Below are 16,079 nucleotides of genomic sequence, written 5' to 3'. Positions count from 1 at the left end.
ACCACCACAGCAATAGCACAGAGGATGTAGAGGTAAACTACCACGCAATAGCACAGAACACGTAGAGGTAAATACCACAGCAATAGCACAGAATATGTAGAGGTAAACTACCACAGCAATAGCACAGAGGATGTAGAGGTTAACTACCACAGCAACAGCACAGAATATGTACAGGTAAACTACCACAGCAATAGCACAGAATATGTAGAGGTAAACTACCCAGCAATAGCACAGATATGTACAGGTAAACTACCACAGCAATAGCACAGAGGATGTAGAGGTAAACTACCACAGCAATAGCACAGAGGATAGAGGTAAACTACCACAGCAATAGCACAGAGGATGTAGAGGTAAACTACCACAGCAATAGCACAGAGGATGTAGAGGTAAACTACCACAGCAATAGCACAGAATATGTAGAGGTAAACTACCACAGCAATAGCACAGAATATGTAGAGGTAAACTACCACAGCAACAGCACAGAATACGTAGAGGTAAACCACCACAGCAACAGCACAGAATACGTAGAGGTAAACCACCACAGCAACAGCACAGAACACGTAGAGGTAAACCACCACAGCAATAGCACAGAGGATGTAGAGGTAAACTACCACAGCAATAGCACAGAACACGTAGAGGTAAACTACCACAGCAATAGCACAGAATATGTAGAGGTAAACTACCACAGCAACAGCACAGAATACGTAGAGGTAAACTACCACAGCAACAGCACAGAGGATGTAGAGGTAAACTACCACAGCAATAGCACAGAATACGTAGAGGTAAACTACCACAGCAATAGCACAGAGGATGTAGAGGTAAACTACCACAGCAATAGCACAGAACACGTAGAGGTAAACTACCACAGCAATAGCACAGAATATGTACAGGTAAACTACCACAGCAATAGCACAGAGGATGTAGAGGTAAACTACCACAGCAATAGCACAGAATATGTAGAGGTAAACTACCACAGCAATAGCACAGAATATGTAGAGGTAAACTACCACAGCAATAGCACAGAGTATGTAGAGGTAAACTACCACAGCAATAGCACAGAACACGTAGAGGTAAACTACCACAGCAATAGCACAGAATATGTAGAGGTAAACTACCACAGCAACAGCACAGAATACGTAGAGGTAAACTACCACAGCAATAGCACAGAGGATGTAGAGGTAAACTACCACAGCAACAGCACAGAATATGTAGAGGTAAACTACCACAGCAACAGCACAGAATATGTACAGGTAAACTACCACAGCAATAGCACAGAGGATGTAGAGGTAAACTACCACAGCAATAGCACAGACGATGTAGAGGTAAACTACCACAGCAATAGCACAGAATATGTAGAGGTAAACTACCACAGCAATAGCACAGAGGATGTAGAGGTAAACTACCACAGCAATAGCACAGAGGATGGGAAGGAACTGGGAATATACTGTTGCAATTTCCTCAGGCACCATGAAAAGTAGCCTAATAGGATTTCAAGGTAGACTCCGAGTCATTAAATACGTATATTATAAACCCTAAGGGAAACACTAAAACTGCACGGCAAACACTAAAACCGCACAACAGCTTGCTGTTCGGTGCCTTGTTTTTATCCTCATAAGCAATCTCTTATATTTTATTAAGTGCACAATTTTAACAAATCGTATACTTTTCAAAGAAAGGCCTTTCACACAGATTGCCTCACTTGGTCTCTACTGCAATCCTCTAAGGACAGGTATCCTTATTCCCAGTTTATTTGTGAAGACATGGCAGCTTGGTGCTTCAGGGACTTGCCTAAGGGACATGGTAAGTCAGTAACCAATATTCATATGTAGAGTTCAATTAACTTTCTTAAAATGAGTTACTTCAAGACCCACTAAAATAATTCATGGCTGATTATCCATGTCTAAGCAGACTGTTTTAACTTTTCTGAGACTATATATATATACACACACACACACATATATATATATATATATATATATAAAGATTAATGACTTAAACCACCCAGTATTATTACATTTAGAAAGATGTCTGTATCAGTGCTGTAGTTTGGATGTCTGTCTCCCAAACTTCACGTTGAAATTTGATCCCCAATGTCGGCGATGGGGCCTAGCGGGAGGTGTCTAGGTCAGGGGAGTGGATAGATTCATGCCCTGGGGCACGGACTGAGTAACTTCTCCCTCTATTATTTCTTTATGAGCTGGTTGTTTAAAAGAGCCTGGCACCTCCTGCCACCTGCACTTCCTTTCTTGCCCTGTGATCTGCACACATCGGCTCCCCTTTGCCTTTTGCTGAGTGGAAGTGGCCCGGACTTCTCCAGTAGCAGATGCTGAGATGCTGGCACCATGCTTCCTGTGCAGCTTGCAGAACTGTAAGCTAAATAAACCTCGTTGTTAAATAAATTACCCAGCCTCAGGTATTCCTTTACAGCAACAGTAAATGGACCAAGACAGGCTGCTGAGTGGTGTGCTCAGTTCAGCTGAAAGTTCTTGCCCACCAGGGACTCACTGGGAGAGAGCTAACATCGAATCTCGCCTCTGTAATAAAGGCAAACCCTTCATTAAGTGGGGAGAGCACACTGTTTTGTCCCTGAATCTGAGTGGGACTCAGGCCTTCTTAGAGAGAAAGCAGGGAAAGGCCTGAGGAAGCAGGTGACAGCCATGGGCACGGGTCAGTGGTGACACTTCTTGATCAGTTATTTATAAACGTAAATCTGGGGAAAATAAAACATTTTTAAATAGAAAGAGTGCAGAAACAAAAGAGGGGAGAAACCTCCAGTGTTAGTTAACCAGAAGACTGCCAGAAAAGCACCAAGCACCACAAAACCCCATTTTAAAAGAGCTGCTGGAAGTCCACATAACCCAGAATGAAAGGCCGCCGAGCCACTCGCAGGTACGTCTGTTCACCTGCAGATGCTTCCAGCCACCAACATGTCCTCTCTCTAGAAGCTCCTCATGCAGTGTACCGCTTCCTGGGCCCCACATCGCCTCTGCTCACCTGCTTTGTGAAGACAGTGAAGGCACATTCCTTCTGCCCACAAACTCCTCTGTCCACACCTCTCAGGTCTCTCGTGGTCAGGGTCACCCTCTCCCCTCAATGCTTAGAGCCCAATCCCCCTGCCTCCTGAGGGACCTCGTGTCACCAGTGTCCCTACACTGTCAGGTCTCCCTGGACAGGCATCCCCGTGAGCCCGCGGCTCCTGTGACTGCACTGTCTGTCCTGCTTCTTTCCCCTGCCCCGCCAAACTCAACTTCTATCCCTCTGCACAGTGCTTCAGCCCCACACCCCGACGGCAACTGCTCTTGTCAAGTTTTCCAGTGACCTCCTCACTGCCAAGTTCAACAAAACTTTTTATCCCTCATCTGTCCCGTCCTCTTCAAAGCATCTGATATTGCTGAACTCCACTTGGAACGCCATGGTGTCTCTCCTTTTGGCTTCTGGGACAGCATTTGCTCTGGATGTTCGTACATTTCTCTGGCTGCTCCTTTCCAGTCTCTTCTCCTTCTACTCATTTCTTGAAAATGAGTATTTTGGTTCCTTCTATGAGTTCCTCTCATTCTGTGCAGTCCTGGAGAGTCCTCCATGGCCCTGCCTCCCACCTCCTCATTCCCGCCCAGGTATATACGTCTTCAGCCCAGCCATTTTCAAGTCCCAGTGCCTGTGATGACACAGACCTCAACTCAAATCCAACCTGTTCCCTTTCCATCCCAACTGGTTCTCTCTGCGTTCCTGTCTTGCTGATGGCACATCGCCCAGGCACCCACACTAGAAACCTGAGAGCCGCGCGAGGTGCTTTTGCTCCATGGTGTCTCATGAACCGGCCACCAGGCCCGGCCATTCTCTGCTTGCTCTGTTTTTTTCAGGTGTGTGCCCTCCACTCCTTCTCCACTGCTGCTGCTTTACTTCAGAGTCACCCCTCTCACCTCCAGTCTCTGCAACCCAGGGCTCCTCAGTATTTTTACTGTGGACCCAGGTGGCAGCCTGGGGAAGCCAAAAGTCTCCTCCTCAATGTTAATTCTGGGATATCCACAACAATTGTAACGGGAAACGGAGAGATGTGTGATTACTTTTTATTCTTTCATTCCATATTTCCTTTCAAAAAGATCCGTGATTTCTGTTGGGCTTGTTGCCTACATTTATAACCGGAGGACACGCCAAATTTTAGTGGAAAGTTAGTGATTGTAAAGATGCATCTCTTTCCTATTCTAGTTCAGCAATTCCCTGATTTCAGTCTATAGACCACTAACCCTAGGTTAATCCATTCAATTCTAATGGCTCCTAATCCATTCTGTATCTTGAAGCCAGAATAATCTTTTGAAAAAGGGAATCTAAGCTTTCATGATAAAATCAGAATTAAAGTATCAATTCCTTAAATATTATTCTTTCCCCTCATACCTAAGCTTATCAAATGAGCCATGCTCCTTTCTTCACAATCCTCTTTTTTTTTGCCTGAAACTTCCTTTGTCTCCTTTTCCACATTCCAGTTCTTGTCTATCCTTTGAGATTTTTCTCAGCCGGACTTTCACAGCCTTCCCCGAATTCTCAAGCCAAGGCATGTACCTTGCATGTTCCTGTTCCCTGACAGCCCTATGTGCAAGCCTGGTGGGCACTTTCCACGCTTTTATAAAGGACAGCACTTGCTTGGGTCCCCCGCTGCACTGAGAACCCCTTCAAGGGACATCTGATTTGTTGCTGGATCTTCAACATTTAGAGCAAGGCCTGACTCAGGAGTCTGCTGAAGGAATGGAGGACCTGGGAAGTGTCATCAACATGAGCTCCACTGAAAGAAGGTAACTTGTTGCAGAATTAAACTGTTTTGCATTTAAGTCGAAGAGAGTCAATATGGGATTATTACAAATGGGCTAGCATCATCCTATATTCATTGCTTCCTGGGTTGCAAATGTTTGAGAAACTTCCTAAATGATTTGGGCAGAAGATAAACTCTTTACCTATTACCACCTGCTGGCTTCTGGGTCTGAAGTTCTAGCTTTATTGTTTTGGTATTTAGGGACTCTCCCTAAGGGTTTATTTGCAGCAAACCTGTGGGTGGATACTACGTTCCTATAAAACACAGATGAAATGTTTTGAAACTGGCTTGCATCGAAGATTACACCTCCCTTCTTTAGCTACAGTTCGGGCTTTGAAAACATTTAGCTCCCTCTATAAACATATTTTTTAAATAGGGTTAAAGGTAGCTCATCAGAGACTGTCCTTAGTCATTTCTCCTTCGCTGCTGACGCTGCAGGCGGGGACTGAGATAAACGGGGCATCTAGGTCAAATCTCCCGCGGGCAGCAGGCAGGAGCCACACCCAGGCCAGCTGCTCTCTCACGTGATGCTCATGCCTGCAAGGCTGTGTCCCTGCCCCACCCAGGGCTATCAGCCCGACATTGCTGCTTGCTGTGGCCGGGGAAATGCAGGGGAACTTGTGGGCACCAGGAGAGCTAGAGGTTTTTTTTTGTTTTTTATTCTTTTTTTTTTTTTTGACACATCAAGCCTTTTTCATCTTTTATCAAGCCCATGTGACAGGGGGTCTCCTTTCCAGGCAATTCTGTTCCTTTCATGACCAGGCCAATTCCTATAAAATTGTACTTACTTTATGGTTTGCCTCAAAATAGAGTCTAGCAAATAGATGACCAAGGATACACAGACCTGCCCTCCCTCCTCACGATCAAGGGGCTGGAAGAAACCTTGAGAGACGCTCTCAGCAGCAGATGCCATGTAGGAAGTCACATGACATTCAATGGTTTCTGAGGAAGAAACACTTAGGAAAGGATATTTCTTGCTATGTCTGATCTTAACTCCTATGCTGGGGCTTCCCTCTGTGGTGTGCACTGGAGGCAGGAAACCTGGGCTGTCTTCCTGCCCTAGCACTAAATGGCTCTGTGATCTGAGCTGAGCTGTTTCTTCTGGGCCTCAGTTTCCTTTGGTATAAATAAGGAGACTGAAATTGATTAGAATTCTTGGGCATGCAGTGGGAGGTCTCCAATTCTTTTTGATATTTTGAAAAATCTCAGTGAAAGCATGCATTCACCTTTTTCAAAGACAGCGACACCACAATCTGCTTTTGCTTTGTCTAGAGTTATGTCAGCTCAGTGTGATGACAGCTCCAGCTTGGCCATCCTCTGATGGAGCTAAATACAAGCTTGTTTCATGCAGAATGGGAGAACACATGCTGCTCTGCAAACGCTGCTTGGTGGAGGCCGTACTGCACACGTGGGAGAAGGGACATCAGGGAAAATGAGGCCTCTGCCCTTTAAGCAGCGCCACAAGCAGTCACTCCTCTTTCTTCCTGGACAGGAAGCCCATGGCTCTGAATCTCTCTGTGCCCACTCCCCTCCACATATCCTGGACAGCAGAGACACACAGTCAGGATCGAGGGAGACCTGGGAGGGTGGTACCTGTTCCAGACGGCACTTGAGCACGGCCCACTCCACGTCCCAGGCCGCCTTGTCGCTGGCATACTGCTGCTGCAGCCGCAGCCGGGCACGCTCGTCCTCCCGCAGCTCCGCACGGAAGTCCTCCAGCAAGGTCTTGAAGGCGCTGAACAGCTGCTGGTTTTCCACCACCTGTGGGAACACTGAGTCAGGCTCCACCACCTCCTGTAAGCCTATTTTTCAGGTCAGAAGAGGAGAGGATCTGGCCATCACGGTGGTGTGGGGTTCTTTCCCAGTGCTGTTGGCAGTGGGTGCAGGGCGGGTGGGGAGTCTGCAGCTCGCCAGGGAGCAAGGGGTCCCTGTTGCTGGCCATGGGTCTCCTGGGCCTGAGACTGAGGACCTGTTTGATTGGCAGGAAGGTAGAAGGAAGGCTGCCCTGGTGACCTGGCAGCTGTGTTCAGAGGCTGGAACCTGGGCTGGTGCTGTGGGAACCTGCCACACAGGTGCTCGGGGCCCTGAGGAGCAGGAGCAAGGAAACTGCAGGAGGCCACAGGGAACCGCAAAGCCAGGGCTGCCAGTCACTGTGTGACTTTAGATGTCCAGAACACTGAGTTGGGCTGACAAGACTACCATGGGGCTGCAGATACGACAAGACCGATACACCCACTCACACCTATGCTGCCATCCTAGTGCCAGATGTTGTACTAGAGGAGAATTAACAAAGGCCAAGGACTTCTGTGCACATAGGGTGATCAGACTCTGACTTGTGGTTACTAAAAGGTCATAGATATGACATACATGGCCACTGTTGGTGGGTGGGTTTAATTATTAAACATTTTGATGCTTAATAATTAAAGCCAAAGGTGAAATGCGTAACCTGTTCATGAAGGCTTTATTGTGGTTCCTTGAGATGGAACTACTAGCCTCCACTTTTCTGCCTCTCAGAAAGGGACAAGCCAGACCCACCCTCACATTTCCGGTATTTGGCACAATCCTTGGCTCATGTTAAGCATGTAAATGTGTCTGGTAAATGAAGAGTGAATTTTTATTACTAATGTGCTTATATCTAACTTAAAATGGTTTATATGTTCTAAAACCTGCCCAGCCTTTTGAAGTCAAATTTCAAAGCCATGATTTCTATCTTAGTACATTTCAGCAAGGGCATTATATCAGAAAGGTTTGGCCAAATGAATGAAACATGCTGAATCAATTATGGTACCTTGATAATAAAAGCCTCGTGAGCCGATCTCTTCCAATCAGCACTGAAAGCACATCACAAGCTCTCTGTGCGGTCTCAGGGCATTTTTTTTTTTTTGGTGCATTTACGAAGCAGGAGTTACAAAAGCTCTCTAAGTCCCACTGGATATAGACAAGCTCTAGTATGGAAAAACACAGCCCCACCCTCTCAGAATGCCACATCCCCCAAACTTGATAAACCTCTCCTCCCTGGTTCAGCAAGTACACTGGGGACCCCTCCTTCAGGTTCTGCACACACACTGGCCTTCACTCCGCAGTCATGCTTCTAAATCCATCTAGTTGATCCACTAAACATACACAAAAATGGTTAAACATATATGGGAGGAATTTAAGATACTTTGGATGGATGTTTGTATTTATATAAAATTGTGCAGCCACAAAAAAGAATGAAATCATGGCTTTTGTAGCAACATGGATGCGGCTGGAGGCCATTATCCTAAGCAAGTTAACGCAGGAACAGAAAACCAAATACCGCATGTTCTCACTTATATGTGGGAGCCAAACACTGGGTATACTCGGACAGAGAGGGGAACAACAGACACTGGGGATTCCGAAAGGGGATGCGAGGAGGGGGCAAGGGTTGAAAAACGACCTATTGAGTACTATGTTCACTACTTAGGTGACGGGGTCATTAGAAGCCCACACCTCAGCATCATGCAATACACCCATATAATAAACCTGCACATGCACCCCCCGAACCTAAAATTATATATATTAAAATACATATTTATAATTATATATAATATATACATAATTATATATTTTATATAATTATATATGTATATATTCAAAAATAAAGTTGTATTAAAAAGAGAAATTCTTAAATATGAGCAGATTTATTATAGGGATCTCCATAGTTGTCACCAGTAATCAAGTAGACTTTTTTTTTTTTTTTTTTGAGACAAGGTCTCGCTCTGTCTCCCAGGCTAGAATGCAGTGGATCATGGCTCACTGCAGCCTCAACCTCCTGGGCTCAAGCAGTCCTCCCACCTCAGCCTCCCAAGTAGCTGGGACTATAGGCATGTGCCGCCACATCCAGCTAATTTTTGTATTTTTTGTAGAAACAAGGTTCATCATGTTGCCCAGGCTGGTCTCAAACTCTGGCCTCAAGTGATCCACTTGCCCCAGACTCAGAAAATGTTGGGATTGTAGGAGGAGCCACTGTGCCCAGCTGCAATGGACTTTTGATGGAGTAGAAAGGCCTGTTTGTTCATATTTATTGCTCTTTTTCTCACAGGGAACAATTTTTACTTTAATAACTCCGGGACAAAAGGCATTAAGAGTACAGTTCAGTTAACATTTGAAGAACTCAGAAGATAGGGAACCATCTATGAGTCTTATACATTCTTACCAACCAACTGAAGAGAAATAAATTAGCACTATACTCAAACACATGCTCGCCAAATATGTGAAGCTGTGACACACAGAACAGTTTTTAAAACTCCACGTCAAAAAGTACCTAGAGATTAGCCAGGCATTGTGGCTCTTGCCTGTAGTCCCAACTACTCAGGAGGCTGAGATGGGAGGATGGCTTGGGCCCAGGAGTTCAAGGTTACAGTGAGCTACGATCACACCACTGCCCTCCAGTCTGGGTGACAGAACAAAACCCTGTTTCAAAAAAAAAATCTAAAACTTATCTAAGTACAGTTGAGTGATAAGATGTGTCACAACAATCTTTTCAGAAATATACATCTTCATATAGAATTTGTTTGCTGAATAATCACATATATTTTGTGGTAGATTTGTTTTGGAGTTTCATCTCTGGATTTTAAATTAAAAATCACTGCTTTTTGAGTCAAGAGTATTTCAAGCAGAAAATAATGGTAATAATTTTGATCCAGTTTTTGGAGAAGTCATTTAATTTTCACTGAAGAGAAAGCAGAAAACCATATAATACATTGTTATATGTAATCAATAGTTTCCTATGAATGTCAAGTTACATATGGTATCAGACTATGCTGTTCTTGGCCCATACACTACACGACATTAGAACCAGAACTGTACAGTCCTCTTGCAGACTGGAAACCTGGTTTCTCTGGAAGCAAGTACTTTTTGGCTTTAATAGATACTGAATTCAATAAAATTTAAGCCTTAATGATTTACGTACATTTGCATCGGAGTAATCAAAACAGTGCTCTATTAAATCAGGATAATATTAATCAACGTGGAATGAGCTCCAGAATTGCTTTGGGGTGAAGGTGGCCAAAGGGAGCAAGAGAGCCCAGCTCAATGCCGTTGGTACCTGTTATCATCATTCCCCAAGAGCAGCATGTGGCACAGCAGGAAGCCAGGCCAGCTCCTACCATTAGCACGCAACAGCGTAAGTGGACGTCCGCGTCAACATTTCTGAAGACTCAGACTGAGCCGTAGATGGGCATGATTTTTCTAATGACTTTCACACACACACACAAAAAAAGTAACGATAATTACTAATATTATAGGTGTTTCCTATGGCCAGGGGGTGTACTAAATTACCGCCAACGTGACCTTATTTATATGTCACATCAATTTTGAGTGCACGCGCTATGTTCCCCATTTTACAGAGGAGGAACTACGGCTTGGAGTGGCTGAGGGCCAAGGTCCTACTGTCAAGGAAGTGAGATCCTGGACCGCAGTCCAGGTCGTCCCCTTCCAAGGCCAACACACTGAGCCAGGAATATTCGAATTCTGACATTATAGCCTCCCAAGCCTTTTACTTCTTCTTCTTCTTTTTTTAACTTCACCTTGCAGAAGCCATCTAATCCCCATGAAGCTAATTCCATTTCCCATATCAAGGGAAATTAATGATAGTGAGTCATTCTGAAAGAATACCTAAAAGTTAACTTCTCTTATTTTTTTTCCCCTGGTGGCACCCCTTGCTGGGCTACCTTTTGGGTAAAAAGATGACCCAAATCAAGTCAAGATTCAAATGGAGACTCAGGTCCATTGAGACGTGTTTATCATGTAAGTCTTCTTGGACACGGGGCTTTCTGAACCTTTTGTGCTGGGCTCTAGGATGCAACATTTTAGCTTGTACATGTGTTGAGTGTAGGTCAGTTTCAACTCAAAAATCGGGCTTTTCATTCAGAGATCAGCTGGCTGATTTTCCAGCAAAGTAGCAGGATAAAAAGCTTCCAACTATTTCCCTCTCCTCCGCCTATGGGCATTACAGCCTCACCTAGTTCAGCTCTCTTGAGTGAGACTTACAATGTGCTGTAATACGTCAAACTTTTTAACAGGTTCAGAATTGGTCTTTAGTCCATCAGACTACTATCCAAGTCTATCTATCCAACTCTAATATCCAAGTCTATTAGTAAGTATTACTAATAGAAAGTGAAATGGAAGTTTATAGATAAGGTAACGTATCAAGGTATTTGTGACGCAATGCTGGCTATTTTTAAAAATTGTTCTTGCCTAAGATTTCTAAGATTTTATCAGGTGAAATCACAGCTCCACAAAAGAGCTAAACCACCACCAAGTACTTTGCTTGCATCAGAGCCACTAACTTTATAACAGATTATAAGTTTAATCTGAAGCTGGAACACACATACTGACCTGCTGCTATGGGTTAACCCACAAAACAACAGTCACAAAATAGAGATGACAGCATCCACGTTTATTTAGGCTCCTTGACAGAGGCAGGGGAATTCCAGAATGATGCAGTAGCTGCCCAGACCCCCACAAGGCATGCATAGCTCCTTTTAGAGACCTCACTTAGCATTCAACACAGACAACTCCTCCACCAGCAGGAGTCCCTGCAGAAATTCTTTACTGTGAGATTAGCTAGAATTGATACATTCACACAGCCAGCAACATTTTTATAAATGAGCCATTTGTTGTTCTTCTCAATGTAACCTTCACTGTTACATCCAGAAAAGTTCTTTTCTAAAAACCATTATCCCCTACAGAGAATGGGCCACTGAAGACAGACCCTGAAAATATAATCTACTGATATCATGGGAATTAGAGTCATTTACACACAGAAGTCCTCTGCCCTCTGGCCAAGAGTCTGCCCGGTGATCCTGTCCAGGAGGTCTCTGGGCTGTGGTCTCCACAAATGTCACCGAGAGCTTCCCAAGAACGAATGTGGATCCGGGAAAGAATAAATGAGGCACATATTTTATAAGCTGTAAACACAGTTTTCAACCCAAAGGCTTAGGAAACCAGGGCAAATCTGATGAAAATCAGGTGGCCACTAGGGAAGAAATTTATTTGTGAGGTCCCAGGTTTAGTTAGGCACTTTGGAAGGCCTGTGACAAACTGCTGGCCATGGCTGACTCTGGGAGGTAGGACAGGGCGTGGAGAGTCCTTCCACCAAGCACCCATCTGTGCATGTGAATTTTTACCTCATGCAGGGGCTACTTTCGGAGTGACAACAACTGCCACCACAAGTACATGGCAAAGATAAAACACTTCACCGTCCCAAGCTCTGGTCTGGTTCCTTTTACAGAAAGAGTAGCAAGCCTTATAGGGGAGGCCTCCCAGTTGCAGGATAAACTGAAGAATGAACCACAGTATGACGTACAAAATTGAAATGTAAACACCATCTAGGCTCAAGAGAACTTTCTTATAAAAAAAAAAAAGTCAGGCAGATCACAGTTCTGATGTGAGGCCTCCTCTGGCAAGGGTGTAGTTTTTGCAACTTGCGCAAGCAAAGGTGGGCAGCTTGCATAGCCAGAAAGGAAGACCGCTGGGGCCTGGGAGAGCCACAGCCCCGGAGGCCCAGGGAGCCAAGGGCTTTCTGTCTGCAGGAGAAAGGCTGACTTTTCAGGCAGCCCCTGAAGGCCCTAATGCAGCACAGGAGCCCCGACAAGGAGCAGAGGTCCAGGGAAGTGGAGTCTACTCAGTCCTGAGGCTGGAGCAGGTGAAGACTGAAATATGAAATACAATTCCTTCAGCTCTTGCTATGAATTTTATATTAGGGTCTTCACACTTTTTTTTACTTAGTTCTTTTATTAAATGATACAGAGAATTAGGCACATCCCTGAATGAGAAAGTAACTCCTTTTTAAATCAGTTAACCCAAGTAGGGAAAATGAGCTGCTGGTGCCCCAGGGCCATCATTCCCACACCATTCATCACCTTGTGTGAAGAAGTTGGATTCCAGGAATTACTAATCAGTATGAAATGCATAAACAGCCTTAGGAATGCTGGCCTCAAATGCTTAACACAGTGGTGAGAGTCTTGGAGCTCAAGGAGAACTATACGATTCCCTCGAAAAGCCTTCACTGTGGCTCTGGAGCCACCAGGTCATGACCACGAACTCATGCAGTTGAACACTGGGAAGCAGGGAATGTCTGCAGAGCCAAATGTTTGCCAACCTGATGATTCATTATGAGCCATCCCAAGGTTGATCAGTGGATGCAGTTGTTTTTTAAACTTCTGCGGACATGATAAATGTTGCCATCTACTTGAGTTCATTTGTGAGAATGTTCCATATGTCACAAAGCAAAGACCAAGGCCTGAGGAACATTGTGACTGAGAACCTGTCCTTGGGAAAACGGCTTGGCTAGGTTTCCCATGCTACTAATCGCCTTGTGAGGTGCTCGGCGTTTCTGGAACGGCCCGGCTCTGTGCAGCTCTGCGAGACACGTGCCCTGGCTCTTGCATCCCAGCTGCCTGGCTAATGCTCATGCCAGTCACAGAGAGGCAAATCCTCTCACCGGGAACGTTCCCTCCCAGAGAACCAGCTGTCGTCACAGTAGAGCTCGTCCATCTTCCCTCCTCGGACAGACGAGTGTTGTGCACGCAGTACTGAGCTCCTTACTCACTACTGCGGACACTGGCCCACTAGGCAGACCTGGGTCTCAGTGTCTGGACCCCACCCGGCCACCTATCCACGTGCTTCTATAACATGCGGCCCACAGTGGAAGCTCACAGGTCCATCTCTCGCTAAAAACTAGTGTTGGCAGAAGCAGGAAGCAAAGGGAAACGACATTAAAATATGCTGAATGTAAAAGGTTCCAGCTGAGTGACTTCACGTTATTTTCTACCCTGAGGGTAACATTTTCCATGACTGTTGTTTAGAAAACCAGATGTGCGAGGTTTTCTCCTTGTCCACAGCATCTGCGCGAGTGCGTGGGAAACACGTCTTAGATGCAGCAGGTTTGCGGTGAGGTGGGAACAGTGGCCATCAGTGGCAATATTATGGGAGGTAAGCACACGTGCTTTATGGGATTGAATGACAACATTTCTTTCAAAAAAGTAAAATTAGTAGATTTTAAAGCATTATTTGCAAAGTAGCATTTTCATGTCTAATTAGATTATTGCTGGAAAACTCATTCCATGACCCAAATTATCCCACGAACAATGGCGTAACGGCATACTTTCTGATGGCCGTGAATAAAAGTTCCTTTGAAAGTATCATCTCCTTCTTAAGTCATGTTATTCAGGGAGAATGAAGGGGGGACGGGTGTACATAGGAAACAGCTGTTTAGGTGTGAAAATCTGATTGTATAGAGAGGGAGCAGGGGGAACCCAAATTCCCCTCAGCCTACACTCAGAAGGTCGCCGCCTGTCATCTGGATCTGAGCCAGCGCTCTGGCAACAGCCCGCTCCCATTAGAAACAGCGGCTCTGGGCCCCGGGAGCGCGAGCCAGGGAGGAGCAGCAGTTGCAGCGTCCAGTGCAGAGGGAGTGCCCCAGAGTGTCTACAGCTGAGAGGCTAGAGCCGCACCCATAGGACTGCCACCCCCCGTGACCACCTGGCCCTGCGCCCTCAGCCCAGAACGCAGGCCTCCCAGGGCAGCGGCGTCCAGCTGCACCCCAGGAGCCTCCTGAGCAGCTTTATCATCATTAATACATAGTCAAGTTGAGTTACGGGGACTCAGAGGCCTGGCAGCGAGACAGCGTTAACACAGGGTCCTGCTCAGTAGCTCCTGACTCCACATCCTCCATCACTGACATTTTGGTATAAAAATGCAGGCATTTTGGATGTTATCAGTAGTATCTTTTGGTTTATTAAGTAGAGTCTATTTCTATGGTCTTTGGCAACAATAACAGCTACTTAATTAGTAACACTGAAGCCTCACCTCTCAGTCTACATACTTCAGTTTTTTAAGGTGTCATCAAATACTTTCATCTGGGAGCAGCATGTTTTCAAGTGGGCCAAGGAGAACTTGAAATATTTCTTCCATGTTGGGGGATTTTTTTTTTTTAAACTTGTCCTTTGCTCCTTATATGTTACGCTGCCAAATGAATGATGTTGCCAATGACAGACTCTCTGAGGTCAATTCACTGGCCCCAGCAGGGACACCACCACTGATCTGGCCTTACTACAGTCCTTATGGATATGGGTAACTCACACGAAAGGGTGGGCTGACATGAAGACGAAAGGCTTGATGAGGTGATTTCTAGGAAAAACCCAGCATCACAAATGACAACAGGTGACCGTAGTCAGGCAGTAGAATTTTCTACGACCTGAACACCAACATTGGAAACAAAATGACACAAATGTGGCTTAGGAGTCTCCTCTCCCCGGTATGGGCAATGCGACGGGCTCGGGTTGAGGCACCCACCTGCTTGTGGGACTGTCCCCTGTCCGTGGTCTGCAGCCGTAAGCTGTGGTCTCCTATCTGCACCCGGGAGTGTGAGGAGTGCTCCCCCACTGGAAAGCCACAGCCTCGGTCACTGTCTTCATGGTCTGGACCATCCGCCTGGTGACTCCCCTGGACTCCAAGCTCCCCGAGCCCGGAGAGGGTCTCTGGATGCTCACCCTGAAACAGGCAGGAGGTGACGATCACAGTTTCAGCCAAATCCTTTTGCTGTAGAGCCTGATTTTCACTGTTTGAGGATAATGATCCATTTTATGGATTATCAACGCCTATACTTCTCAGTCTTTACCCCTAAAATGCTCATTTTGGCCATTTCACTCATTGGCACCTTCTGCATTTAAATAGCACAGGGTGGGTGCTCAACTTATTAGAAGACATTAAGGAGAAATTTTAATTCTACTGTTTTTAAATTAGTATTACTAATAGCTATGGTTTTGTAAGTTAAAGAAGGAGGAACTCCAGAGTACTGATCAACAGGAAACTTTAAAACGATTTCTAGGCTTCGCTTAAGAATGGTTTTCTATGTCATGGATAGTTGGAAGCTGGCGGAATTAGTTTTTGAAGACTTTCTTCACCCTGAGGAAAGAAAAGCACTGTATTTTCCCATTCCTAGGATGAGAACTTAAAATTACATACACTGTTCCCTAGAGGGAGAACCAGACAAAAGGTCTTTGGGAGCTAAAAAGAAACCAACTATTCACAATGCTTCGAAGCAGCTGGCCAAGAAGCCAGGGTCGTGGATGTACAGAATACACAGAACACCAGTGGCTCCAGGCCCGGGTGCACCAGGAAGCAAGGGCAGGAAGGAGCCCGCAGCGCAATCAGTCACTCCGACTTAATCAACACAAAAGCAATCAGAAGGCAAAGATCTCTGTTCTGTTTCTATGATAAACCTAGGAATTGAGGCATAACAGGAAGA

The 16,079-nt window shown here is 45.4% G+C and overlaps 1 protein-coding gene across 5 annotated transcripts in view; it reads right to left on the bottom strand.

Moving 5' to 3' along the window:
- Positions 1-16,079, bottom strand: part of MTCL1 (microtubule crosslinking factor 1) — a 133,362-nt gene that overhangs the window by 21,677 nt on the left and 95,606 nt on the right. For all 5 annotated transcript variants that reach the window (XM_033178318.1, XM_033178322.1, XM_033178320.1 and 2 more), the window contains 2 exons: positions 15,125-15,322; positions 6,398-6,565 (listed from right to left, as the gene is read on the bottom strand). In XM_033178318.1, coding sequence (XP_033034209.1) covers positions 6,398-6,565; positions 15,125-15,322 — 366 coding nt within the window. The remainder of the gene's footprint in view (positions 1-6,397; positions 6,566-15,124; positions 15,323-16,079) is intronic.

The sequence above is a fragment of the Trachypithecus francoisi genome, unplaced genomic scaffold (genome assembly GCF_009764315.1).
Source record: "Trachypithecus francoisi isolate TF-2019V2 unplaced genomic scaffold, Tfra_2.0 Lachesis_group19, whole genome shotgun sequence".
NCBI lineage: Eukaryota > Metazoa > Chordata > Mammalia > Primates > Cercopithecidae > Trachypithecus > Trachypithecus francoisi.
The sequence above is the reverse complement of the archived record's forward strand: the minus strand, read 5'-3'. Positions and strand labels throughout refer to the sequence as shown.